This window comes from Contarinia nasturtii, unplaced genomic scaffold, assembly GCF_009176525.2.
Source record: "Contarinia nasturtii isolate CC-2019 unplaced genomic scaffold, AAFC_CNas_1.1 Cnas_scaffold_1371, whole genome shotgun sequence".
NCBI lineage: Eukaryota > Metazoa > Arthropoda > Insecta > Diptera > Cecidomyiidae > Contarinia > Contarinia nasturtii.
In genome coordinates, this window is record NW_022198708.1 from 2870792 (window position 1) to 2882443 (window position 11652).

At 29.1% G+C, this 11652-nt stretch overlaps 3 protein-coding genes across 10 annotated transcripts in view; 2 read left to right on the plus strand and 1 right to left on the minus strand.

Moving 5' to 3' along the window:
* The first annotated feature begins 1654 nt into the window (after positions 1–1654).
* On the plus strand, positions 1655–2704 carry LOC116345602 (PRA1 family protein 3). 3 transcript variants are annotated; one of them, XM_031775057.1, is made up of 2 exons: positions 1655–1812; positions 1863–2704. In XM_031775057.1, the coding sequence occupies exon 2, from the start codon at positions 1983–1985 to the stop codon at positions 2535–2537; it is 555 nt and encodes a 184-aa protein (XP_031630917.1). In that variant the 5' UTR covers positions 1655–1812; positions 1863–1982; the 3' UTR covers positions 2538–2704. The 3 variants fall into 3 exon arrangements, with proteins under 3 accessions (XP_031630917.1, XP_031630916.1, XP_031630918.1); XM_031775056.1 differs by having other exon boundaries at positions 1894–2704; XM_031775058.1 differs by having other exon boundaries at positions 1663–1714.
* A 191-nt stretch (positions 2705–2895) lies between these two features.
* LOC116345601 (protein SGT1 homolog) lies at positions 2896–4465 on the plus strand. Its single transcript, XM_031775055.1, has 4 exons — positions 2896–2998; positions 3059–3486; positions 3561–3657; positions 3953–4465. Exons 2-4 carry the CDS (start codon positions 3094–3096, stop codon positions 4048–4050), a joined length of 588 nt encoding a protein of 195 aa, XP_031630915.1. The 5' UTR covers positions 2896–2998; positions 3059–3093; the 3' UTR covers positions 4051–4465.
* Positions 4466–5964: 1499 nt separating this feature from the next.
* Positions 5965–11652, minus strand: part of LOC116345703 (putative thiamine transporter SLC35F3) — a 14209-nt gene continuing 8521 nt past the window's right edge. The window contains exons 11-14 of one of the 6 annotated variants that reach the window (XM_031775317.1): positions 11172–11235; positions 9408–9437; positions 6673–6770; positions 5965–6374 (exon numbers count right to left, since the gene is read on the minus strand). In XM_031775317.1, coding sequence (XP_031631177.1) covers positions 6116–6374; positions 6673–6770; positions 9408–9437; positions 11172–11235 — 451 coding nt within the window. In that variant the 3' untranslated portion in view covers positions 5965–6115. Of the gene's footprint in view, positions 6375–6672; positions 6771–7476; positions 7757–8358; positions 8379–9407; positions 9438–11171; positions 11236–11652 lie in introns of those variants that run through there. The other 5 variants (XM_031775320.1, XM_031775318.1, XM_031775319.1 and 2 more) reach the window with 5 other exon arrangements.

Sequence of the window (11652 nt, forward strand, 5' to 3'; positions counted from 1 at the left end):
TCGTGTTTAAACATTTTTCGAGAAGTAGTTTTTATTCTACCCCATTCAATTCTTCTTCTGAAACGCCAATCATTAAAATTTGAGGAAAAAAAAAAGAAATATTCTACATTGTTTTAGCTAATGGCGCGCAACAACAAAAATAAGAACAATAACTGTTTTTATAAATTTAAGAAATTTGAAGTAAATTGTGAAACAAAAATTAAAATAAAATGGATAGCAAATGGGTTATTTAAACCAAAATTAAATGATTCAATTCAAATATAGTGAATCATTTCTAGAACAATAATTAGTCATATACACAATTATTAACAAAGTAAACGATTTTATGTGTGATGAGAGATAAATTGATAAATTTAAAGTGAAAATAGGATACAACAACAACAAAAATTTATTAAATATATCGATTGATAAGGCTCAAAATATAATGCACACGCAACATATTATGAAAATAAAATGAATTATAAGGAACAACAATAACAACCAATGAGCATATACATGAAGAATATAACGCATTTCCGCCTAAACAGACGTAATACAAAAAAAAAAATGTCGTGGTTTCCATGCAGTGTTCAGTAAAATAATTATGTAAGATGATAATTTAATGTGAATCTGCACACCATACATACATACATACTCACATACACGCAATTTTTAAAACGAATTATTTTTTTTTTTTTTTGTGAAATTTCAAAATTTGTATATTCAATTTTGTGTTTTGAATTTTTTTTTTTTTGAAAAGAACAGCAACCATTGTTCAAACTATACAATCAAATTATTATATCGAAATAGGCACTTATAATTTGCGTTAATGCTCAACAAAAATAGCGAATATAAATGTATGCCATTTATTCTCCTTCCATATGCTGAATCGAATGAAAGTCACACGATAAACAAATCCAATCGAAAATTGTCAATCAATGCATTTTGACGATGATGTGTATTGGAGGAGAAATGATGCATACGCACCAACCGGATCATATCACAACCGGAAGGCGTGTTCATTTATTGATAAAGGGACTCGTACACAGTAGTGTGTACAACACTAAATATTCTTGATGGCCATGAGTCCTTTACATATGGCCAAGTATATTAAATATGTTTATAAAAAAAAAACATCCAAAACTAATCTAAGTGAGAAAAAAAACAACCCAATACTATCAAATGCATTAAAAGTGTTAATTGTTGAATATTAATTGAAAACAGATATTTAAGTGAAAAAAAAAACAACGTCATAAACTACAAACAACTCAATTAAGAAAACCCACAGATACCTATATATTTTGGTTTGATTTTATCCAAAACAACAAAAAATAACACTGTTTTATTCATGCTGATCGATATGATATTGAATTATAATGAATATCGTTTACTGGTAGTCATTCTGTGTTTTAATTTTTGTGTTAAAAAAAGACATTTCAGTTATAAATAGAACAATCTAAATAAAATCGATCAAAATAACACAAAAAAATATATTAAATAATACATGGTTTTATTTCAATTGATTTTGAGCAAAAACGAATTTATTTTTGAACGTGGTTGGATTTCATCAATGGCGCCATCTTTTGAATATACTAGTTAAATTGTCGTTCACTGTACTTCGTCCCAGATCAATTGAAAAAAAAAAACAACTTGAAACGTCAGTGTAAATGAAATGCATTTGTTGTTTTGTTCTGTCAGAACGTGTATTTATTTATGAATTGCTTACGAATAATAAGTAAGTGTGAGCAATCAATGACATCATTTTCTCGAAAATATTTGGCTCAATAATAAAAAAAACAACATTTATCAGACGTTCTTCGGATCAAAAGTGGGGTAGGTGTAATATAACCACTTAATAATAATTTGTTATTATTTGTTCATAGTTTTTCTGCGCTTGTCCACAATCGATTGCAGATAGTTTAATTGTCGCGGTGAATAACAATTTGCTCACGTTGCAGCAGTATATCGAATTGAATTGAGAAAAAAAAACAACTATAAATAAAATGGGTCTTGAATGTGAACTACCGCCGTTACGCTCGTTGGACGATTTTCTATTGGGATCGGCCCGATTTCAACCGCCAAATTTCCAAGACCTCGAAAAATGGGGAAATCGAGTCACCAAAAATTTTCTATACTATCAAACAAATTACTTTGTAATGGCAATGATTGTATCAGTGCTATTTATACTTTATAATCCGGTGCAAACAATTTCTGGCATTTGTGCGTTTGTCGTTATAATTGCGTCGTTTGTTGTCATCAATCCAAATCAAATTCAAGGTCAACCGCAACATGAAAAATTCCCAGGATCAACTGGATGGCTATACATTGGCGGCATCATACTTACTATTGGTCTAATTTTGTATTTATTCCAATCAATTATGTATGTGACCCTAATAATTTTACTACCATTTGTCTTGGCATTCATACATGCATCGTTACGCCTACGAAATCTACGCAATAAATTATCAAATGCAATTGATGAAAAACAACTACGCTACACACCAATGGGCGTATTTTTGGAAGCAATGTACGTGGTTGTTGATTCAGCTACAAAATAAATTTCGTTTATTGTAAATGTATCTTAAAGGATTCGATTACTTTTAAGTTTAAATCGTTATGCAAAAAAAAAAAAATATTTCAAAACAGATTTGAATCTCTTTAGTCAATAAAGCAAAAACAAAAAAAAAGTATTCAAATAAAAGTTGTAAACATTTCGCTGCATTCATCATTTGTTTCAATAAAAATGTAAACCAAACAAAACGACCAAAACAAATTTTTTTTTTTTTTTTTTGAAATTACGACTGTTCTAGAATTCGCCACTTGGCATTGAGCGCCACCAGTGTCGAATTCTACAACTATGATGACAATAGTGCGAAAATGCTTATTAATTGTTTTGAAAAGCAGTTCGAGAATTTACTAATATCCATTACTTAACCACAACTTGACACAGTAGGTTGTTCTATTTGTTCAGCGATAACAATAACAAACCGATAAACAGTACATAAACATAATCATAATCGTGAGTTATTATTGTGAAATTATTGACCGAAATTAATCGGATCGTTTTTCAAAAATACAGAAACCAAAAACAGTAAATAAATAAATAAAAGGAAAATGTCATCGTTGCGACACGACTGGTATCAGACTGAACAGAGAGTTGTCATTGATGTGCTCGTGAAAAATGCCAGTAGTAGAAATATTTCGGTTAATATTCAACCGACACAAATTTCACTTCGCGGTGATAATGTCGAACTAGATTTAGATTTAGCACATGAAATTGATCCAACAAAATCAACATTCAAAATAATGTCAGTCAAAGTAGAAATCATCCTGCAAAAATTGGTTGGTGAACGATGGTCAAGCTTGAAAAAAGATGGTGCCGCCACTTCAATTTCGTTTAGCAATCTACCACAAACCGAACAAGCCAAAGCATCGCCAAGTCAATATAATGACAAAAATTGGGATCGTGTCGTAAAAGATGCATATGATAGTGCTGAAATCGAAAAGGTACGTTCGCTTCTAGAACATTCTTGATTTTGTTTTAAATTTAATTTGATAACATTTTGAAATACTAATTACAGGACGAAGCCAAACAGTTGAACAGTTTGTTCGAAAAGATTTACAACGAGAGCGACCCAGAAGTACGGCGAGCAATGAACAAATCTTTTACAGAATCAGGTAAATGATAAAAAAATATCTTAGCTTAAAATTGCATTTTTTTTTCCTCATTATTTTGAGACACGTGTACTCCGATCCTTTATTTTTTCGTTTAAATTTATGATTGATTTCATTCGAAATTCCTTGTAAACATGATAGCCATATCAATTCTGTGACATGCCAGGGAATAACGAGTGAATTCTGAATTATAATTTATTTTTATTGAAACGACTCTTTCATCTCAATTCGAGCTTGAATGGTTTTATTTCTATCTACTGATGAATTAAATGAATATTTTTGTTTTTGGTATCTACAGGCGGAACGGTTTTAAGTACCAATTGGAATGAAGTTAGCGGAAAAAAGGTTCAAATGAAACCACCGTCTGGCACGGATTTTGTACCATGGTCTGAATAAATTCAACTTACTTACTTTAAGTTGATATACTCGAAAATACATATATTTTTTTGGGAAATTACAAAATGATGACTAAACCAACTGCATTAAAACGAACAGATTAAAAAAAATGTATTTTATCGCCATAAAACGTATAGTGTTCTTCAAGCACTGCGCGTTTATCAGTTTTTTTATGTGTTCAAGAATTTCTACCGAATTCATATGGTTTGTTTCTTAAAATTATTTCATTTAACTCAAATGAACTGCACACGACCACATACATACTTGTTCATTGGGTAAACTATTTATATTTAGAACATGAAAAAAAAACATACGACATTATGACACCAATTTTTGCCTTTTTTTAATGTTCTAAATTGCAACCATACTCTTAATTGAAATATAAGTCATCTTTGAAGAAATTCAATATTCATTTTTTTAAAACATCTCTTATCGATGGCGATTTCAAATCATATTGTATTTTCAATGAAATGTTTCACAAAATTAAATATAACATTGATTTCAGTTGACTAATTTAGAATAACAAATGTAAAAATAATGATTTTTTTTTTGTTAAATAAAAAAACGAATCCAAAAAATTCAAATAAAAGTGTTAGAATTTTGAATGAGACTTTTTTCAGACATCCACAATTTTAGATAATTTGATTTTTCATGAAAACGAATAAAAAAAAGACAATTTTTTTTCCCAAATATTGCTTCAAATTTTATTTTCGTCCCAAATATACATAGTTTTCTTTTAGACATTGTAAATACGATGAGGAAAAATTAAAAACGAAAAGAACTGTATATTTTTAAGTAATTGTCATTTAGTGAGTTAAAAACAGGTCCAGGTTGGAATCACAAATTCAAAACACTTTATTCCGAAGTGTTGAAGTAATAATTCTGAAATTTGAAGTCATCATCATGGTTTTGTCTGTGGTTTATGATCTTTTTTAATCACACTTTACAAAAAAAATACGTCGAAAAATGATTTTTTTTAAACCTCACGGTGTTTTAACGAACAATTATCTATTAATAATAAATTGAAATAGTAAAAAAGGATAGATTAAAGTCTACATTTCCAAACGATGAATAATCATGTTTTTAAATAAATATTATTTGCGACATATTATTTGTAACAATTTTTCTCAAAACACTAAATCGCAACAATAAACGGTAATTAGTAGTCTTATATAGTTATCTAATTGTTAAGTTCTCTTAGACTGTTAATTATTTAAAAACAAAGAATAACTAATAAAAATTAATTAAAAATGGTAAATAAAATCTGTTATTTTGTCGAATTATTTAATCAATAAAAAAATACTTTATTGTTTTGTTTATTTTTTTTTTTCGTTTGGTTTTCGTGAAAATATTTAAAAATTAATATTTTTGTTAAAAATATTCTATCCATTCAATTTCAATTTTTACTTTTTTTTCCCCCGATTTTTTTTATCGGGCATTTATTTATTATTATGAACAAAAATAGTGATGTTTTTTTAGTCTTGATTAAAACATGACAGTTCTTTGCATGTTTGAATTGAAACGCACAGAGTGAGTTGGAATTTTTGTTTAGAAATTTTTTTCGAAATTCACATGCAGTTTCATTTTTTTTTAAACGGGAAATGTTTAGGCCAAATACAATTATTCAATCCCGATACAATAGAAACGGGTGCAGCAATCCCATTCGGCATAAATTTCGCAAAATGTTTTAATCAAAGTGATGAAAATAAATTTTCTACCGCTTGCAACATTAAATTTTAACTTTGATTTTCGTGTAAAATAGTGTGTCGTGTGTGTGAACTTCTTTTGAACATTTTACTTTTTAAATGGTATTATATTTTTGTTTTGTGCTCAATTGTTAAAATAATAATAAAAATGATCGACTTATATTTGTGGAATTGTATATATATATATTTTGTAATTTTTTTAACCGAAACGAAATTGCTACGTCAATTTTTGTTGTTTTTCAAAGTAAACAAACTTTTTCATGTTCAAAATAAATGCTTGTCAAAAAGCAATACTGAATAATTTATTTGGCTGTTTTAAAGTGGAAACATTCAATTAATGCCAAATGAACGATGTAAATTTAGTCACTTGATCCAATTGAAAATTTACGGCGAAGATAGTTGCCAGCTTGGAGTAAGCTTTCCTCCAAAACGGAATTTCCGCGTGGTCGTTTTGTTGGAGTGGACACTTGGAATTCATCGTCGTTTGCAGTTACAATTGTAAGTGTTCGTTGATATTGACGGTTCGAAGGAAGATTTCGATCGATCAACTGCAAACTGTTGGAATAATCACCAGCAAAGCATGTTTGGGAGCAGCATGATTCGGTCATCTCACTCGACCTAAAAATGTTTGTGCATTTTTTTTGGTCAAAATTTGGAAACAATATGTTGAGCTGACTAATCAGCGCAGTTTATACGAATTAGCCAGCCAATTGGTACATTTTTTTAATTTTGTGACAATTTGTTCCTTTAATGTGTTATCGCAAGTGTAGACATCTAAATTACTTAAATAGAACTCTAAACTTGCAGCAAGACGTTGTGAAATCAAATGGTTTTTGTTACCGATTGGCAGGCCGACTATTGGCTGACAACACATTGTCTGAAAAAAAAGACTAATTCGAATCAAAAGATGAATTACCTGAAGGTGAGCGTAGGTGCGAACGTATGTAACCCGTCCGATAATCTATGGGCATGATTTGCACCGAGGAATGATAACCGTTTCGGCGATTTCTCCATCTGTGAAAAACCGAATCAAACACACAATATTTCATTTCCGTGTCTTATTATTTATAAATTTTAAATATATATCTCTAATTGTATATCATGCATATGTTAAATTTGATTTTTTTTTTGTTTTCATTTAGTTTGTTGTTTCTTTCACATATGACAATGATACAAAGCATTTGCCGATTTGTTAATTCCATAATCCAATAGTTGAAATTCCTTTCGATTCAATTTGCTGCTAATTTCTAAATAGCTTATATTAGCCCAGTTTGATTAAAAAGTAAAATACATATAAAGACGATAGATAGTTCCATGCCAAAAATGAGGAGCAAAAAGACATGCACAACTACACACAAAATAGAAATTGATTGTTTAAATTGTTTTGTTTGCATAATATGCCTACAAATTCGACTCTTTTTTATTTATTTATTTGGAAAAACAAAAAAATAACAAAAACAAAAAGCATAACACGAAGAAGACATCTACTAGAATATGGTACAAGCCAGCCAAGAAATTCCAACTTACCTACGAAAAGATAGTTTTATCAACTTGGTATAAAAAAGATGATGTTTTTTATTTGGTAGATAGTGTAGACAGATTTGTGAGAAAAAAAATTGTATTGCATATCAATTCACTCAGTTACTCTTTTCTTTTCATCATTTTGCATTTTGTGTCATTATTTTATTTTTCTTATATTTTGGCATGTATCAGATTTTTTTTTTTTTTTTTTTGGGCGGAACAGTTGAATCTATTTTGTGTGTGCTTTTTATTTAATAAAAAGAGATGTATAATTTGTTCCATCACAAACTCAGTTGAAATTTGAAATTTGGAATTTATGTGCCCACTGCAATTTCATTCCGACTATAGTGATTTTCGTAAATGTTTTTAAACATTAAAACAAAATCTTGTTTGAATTTTTCGTTGTTCTCCGTTGTACATATTATCGTATAAACGTCGGCGATGCTACACCAATATTTCGTCTACAAAACGTTGGTCGGCTATATTTTGGTATACGGAAACAGTTGAAATATATTTAGTCGATTTATTGTTTTTTTTTTTTTTGATTAAATTAGTTTTGTGTTATATTGATTTAGAAACTATTTAGCGGTTTTTGTTCCTGTTTAATTTAAGCAACGATCATGAAAATTAAAATTGAAACAAACAAACAAAAAAACCAATAAAATCGATTCATCCTTTAAGGCCAGATTCGATGAATACTCAAAGCGTAAAGCATACGTTAATGGTAAATTAAATATATGGATATGTTTATTTTACCGTTGTTGTTTTATTTTTTATTTTTTTTTGTACCATTTTTGATTGATTCAATATGATTGAACTGAAATTGAGTGTGACATGCGCGTTATGCAGAAATAAAATGTTTTGAATATGCAATTCGAATACAGATTGAGATTGAGCGTATTTTTGATTTTTAAAAAGTAATCAATGAAAATAAATGTAAGCCCAATTTTGTTTGATTCTAATCCGATCGTTAAGTGTGTTTTAGTGCCAAAAAGCTCGTATTTGATGGATGTGTATTATTATTTTTTTATACACTGTAGCAATATACAAAATTTCGACAGAATTGAATGCAATCGCTTACCTTTGAATACATTTTTATGCCTTTTGCGTATTTTGTTTCAATGTTTGAAATCGTTATGGATACATTTTGTATTGAACAAGTCATTTATATTTTTTGATTGAATACAGAAAATCACAAAGAGTGGATTGGAGAAGGCAATATAGAAAAGAAATAGAAATATAGATAGATAGACAGAAGAGAAAATTCAAAGAAATAAATGGCAATGGAATGCTGTATCAAAAATGCAAGTGATTTTTTTTTTGTTCAAGTGAAAATTGCGTGTTGAGAATAAAGTGAGGAGAGCGAAAAAGCATTGCGTGTAAATATTTGTAATAATGCGCTTAAAACCAATATCATTTAATTCAGAGACTTCCGAACCAAAAATGAATTTATCAATGATTTATAAACAAGCTATACCAAAATTCAAATTAATTTCGTATTTAACACTGACGGTTTTAATGAAACAGACAGAAAGAGGTAGAGATAGAGAGATAGACAGTGTGTTGTGTGTTAAAGAGAAAATGTGAGGCGTTTCGCTATATGGATGTTTAAATTTTAAACTAATGAAAATTGTAAATATTTACCGCTAAAAAATTCGAACAATTTATCTGTATATTCAGCAAATTACAAACAGCAGATTTACCGCAAATGAAATATGAATGAGAAAAATCTTTTGATCGGTGTGTTTGAATTAATTTTTTTTTCTTTGTTCAGATATCAGGGGCTTTTTTTTACCTCCATGCGTAATTTTTCTATTCAAATTTGTATTGCTTTTATGAAAAATGGAGTTGGAAAACAACACCCCCCCCCCACCCCCCGAAAAAAAGTGGAAAAATGTTACAACGCATGTTAGATGTTACAATTTACACAAAAAAAACTCATTTTGGGCACTAAATCAAAGAATTTAGTTCATATTCTCTAGATATTTAAATGAATTAAATGCAAAATTGGTTTTTTTTATTATAAATTGAATACATCTAATACATTGCACACTTATTTATAATAAAAGATAAAAAAAGAAGAAAAACGGTTTTTGTTTGAAATTTTCTAGAATTTATTATTTGGCTTACCTCGCACTGTGGCCGAGTAGAATGATATTTCTATTGGAAAGTGAGGGAAGAAAAAGAATGAGAAAAAGAAAACTCGATTAGAATGCTGTTTCAATTAAATTAAAATGTGTTTTTTTCCTGTTTCAAGAAAAAATTCAAGGCAGGTAGATGGAAAGAGAGAGTTATAGAGAGAGAGAGAGAGAGAGATTAAGAAAGAGAGAGAAGGAGAGATGGAAAATAAATGTGAAATGAGAAAGATAACATTTTACTGAAAATGGAACAAGGCAGTCAGTAACGTATGTACAGTTTATTTAACCATGATATTCACTATCCATTCCAAGGGGAATACAAAATATCGATTTATATTACAAATTACCAGATCCTCAAAATGACAAAGGTTCAATAGACATTTATAGAACATTTCTCTTGCAAATATTTATTTTGGTAATGAGATTACTTTCGCGAGCGTACATTTGTAATGTTCATGATGCTTGCAAGCGAATTTTAATAGCGGTGATTTTGTTCGTATGAACATTTCAAATGGTCGCTTTTGGTTGTTAAATTATGAATGGACTGGAGTAAATGATCGGCTTGAAATGTGAGTCTTTAAAAGTGAAATAAATCAGTACAAATGTGAAAATATTTCATTTTGGATTTTTTCACATTTGTAGCCTCCAAATTCGGGTCGAATTTTTATTCTAAACCAATCAAAGTTCAGTGCTTCAATGATTTTATCTATGAGTTACACATATATGTGAAGGCAATCAAAAGACCTTCACAATTTCATGCATTCTGATGTTGATCACAAAACAACAAAAAAGGAAACACAAAACCGACAGTTCATCACGATAAAATCAAGACTGTTTACTTTACATCAAAATATAAAAAATACACCTGAAACTTTTCAAATCAGTAGAACAACAAAAAATAAAAATAAAATAGCACCTCGGTTGATGAAAAATGTACCAGAGCCGATTTTGACCAAATGGACAATTTATATACATGGTTTTTTTTTTAATTTGAAATGGGTGGAAGCAACCTGTTCCATACGTATTTGTCGCTAAAGAGACTCAAATGCCAAAATATAAACAGTAAACACATTAAACAAAACATTGGAACCTGGATGGATTCTTAGATTAAAATGGAACAATTGGATGGGTGAACGTGTATCTTTTTTACAGATAATATATATGCAATTTTGAATATCGTGCACTTGAACAACAAAATCAATCCATTTAAATGATTGCGATGTGTGTGTGTGAGATAGAGACATATGTTATGTGATATGTGAGCGATTATTGTTATAAATGCGATTTCTGATATAGTGAAAATTGAGTGTGTGGTGTGTGTGTTTTTTTTTTCAAATTTCATGTGTAAAATGTGTTGCGCCTAAAACAGTAATACTACGAATATGCCAGTTGCAATTAGCAACACAATTTTGTTTATTTGCACGAAAGCGTTTGTTGATTTGTTATTGTTGTTGATTGCCATTTGATGGATGAAATAGAATTATAATCGTTGTTACATAGCGATGCAAATTGAAAGACAGTGTGAGACAAAATGATATTTAACCAAAATTCTACGACCTTGAACGCCAAATAATACACAAACACATAGTGAAAATGTTAATTTTTCATAAGAGATATATGAAGTGAAGTAAAGTTAATTTGTTTGAAATTTGCTTTGGAAAATTAGTTTCGTTATTTTATTATTGTTAATTTTATTTAAAAAAAAAAATGAACAAAAAATGAAATGAAATTGTTTTAAGGTTTTGTTATCTCCTACCGAATGATAGAAACCGTCAAATTCACAACAACACTGATTACGGAGAGTTGCACGAACAGTTTTTCTGTGGAAAAATTTTGACAAAATAATTTCGGTTTATGTTTATTTTTGTTAATCTTGCGTCAATTAAAATTTTGCATTTGTTCTGTTGATTTTTTTCTTTCATTTTTCTCATGTTGTTCTTGATTTTGTCTTGTTGCTTTTTTTAATGATAAAAAAAAAATTAGATTAGTTGAGTGTACTTATTTTGCCTGCTCCAAGTTTTGTTGTGTTTCTAACTTTATAATTTGATCGTATCAGCTTTCATTTACTCTTTTTATTTTGTTGTCGAAATAAAATGCATATGTAACTCATATAAAAACAAATGACGGTGTACACGTCCATTTAACGTTATTTTTTGTTAAAAAATTGTTGTCGAATAAAAAAAAACACGTTGTAAATAATATTTTAGGAGCGTGACGGCTTAAAAATTATTTTAGAA

What these genes read in the sequence shown, in the direction of transcription:
- LOC116345601 (XM_031775055.1), top strand. Translation starts at nt 3,094, where the DNA reads ATGTCATCGTTGCGACACGACTGGTATCAGACTGAACAGAGAGTTGTC. An exon ending in ATAGTGCTGAAATCGAAAAG is followed by an intron (nt 3,487 to 3,560) that starts GTACGTTCGCTT and finishes TACTAATTACAG; the next exon opens with GACGAAGCCAAACAGTTGAA. An exon ending in CAAATCTTTTACAGAATCAG is followed by an intron (nt 3,658 to 3,952) that starts GTAAATGATAAA and finishes TGGTATCTACAG; the next exon opens with GCGGAACGGTTTTAAGTACC.
- LOC116345602 (XM_031775057.1), top strand. Translation starts at nt 1,983, where the DNA reads ATGGGTCTTGAATGTGAACTACCGCCGTTACGCTCGTTGGACGATTTT.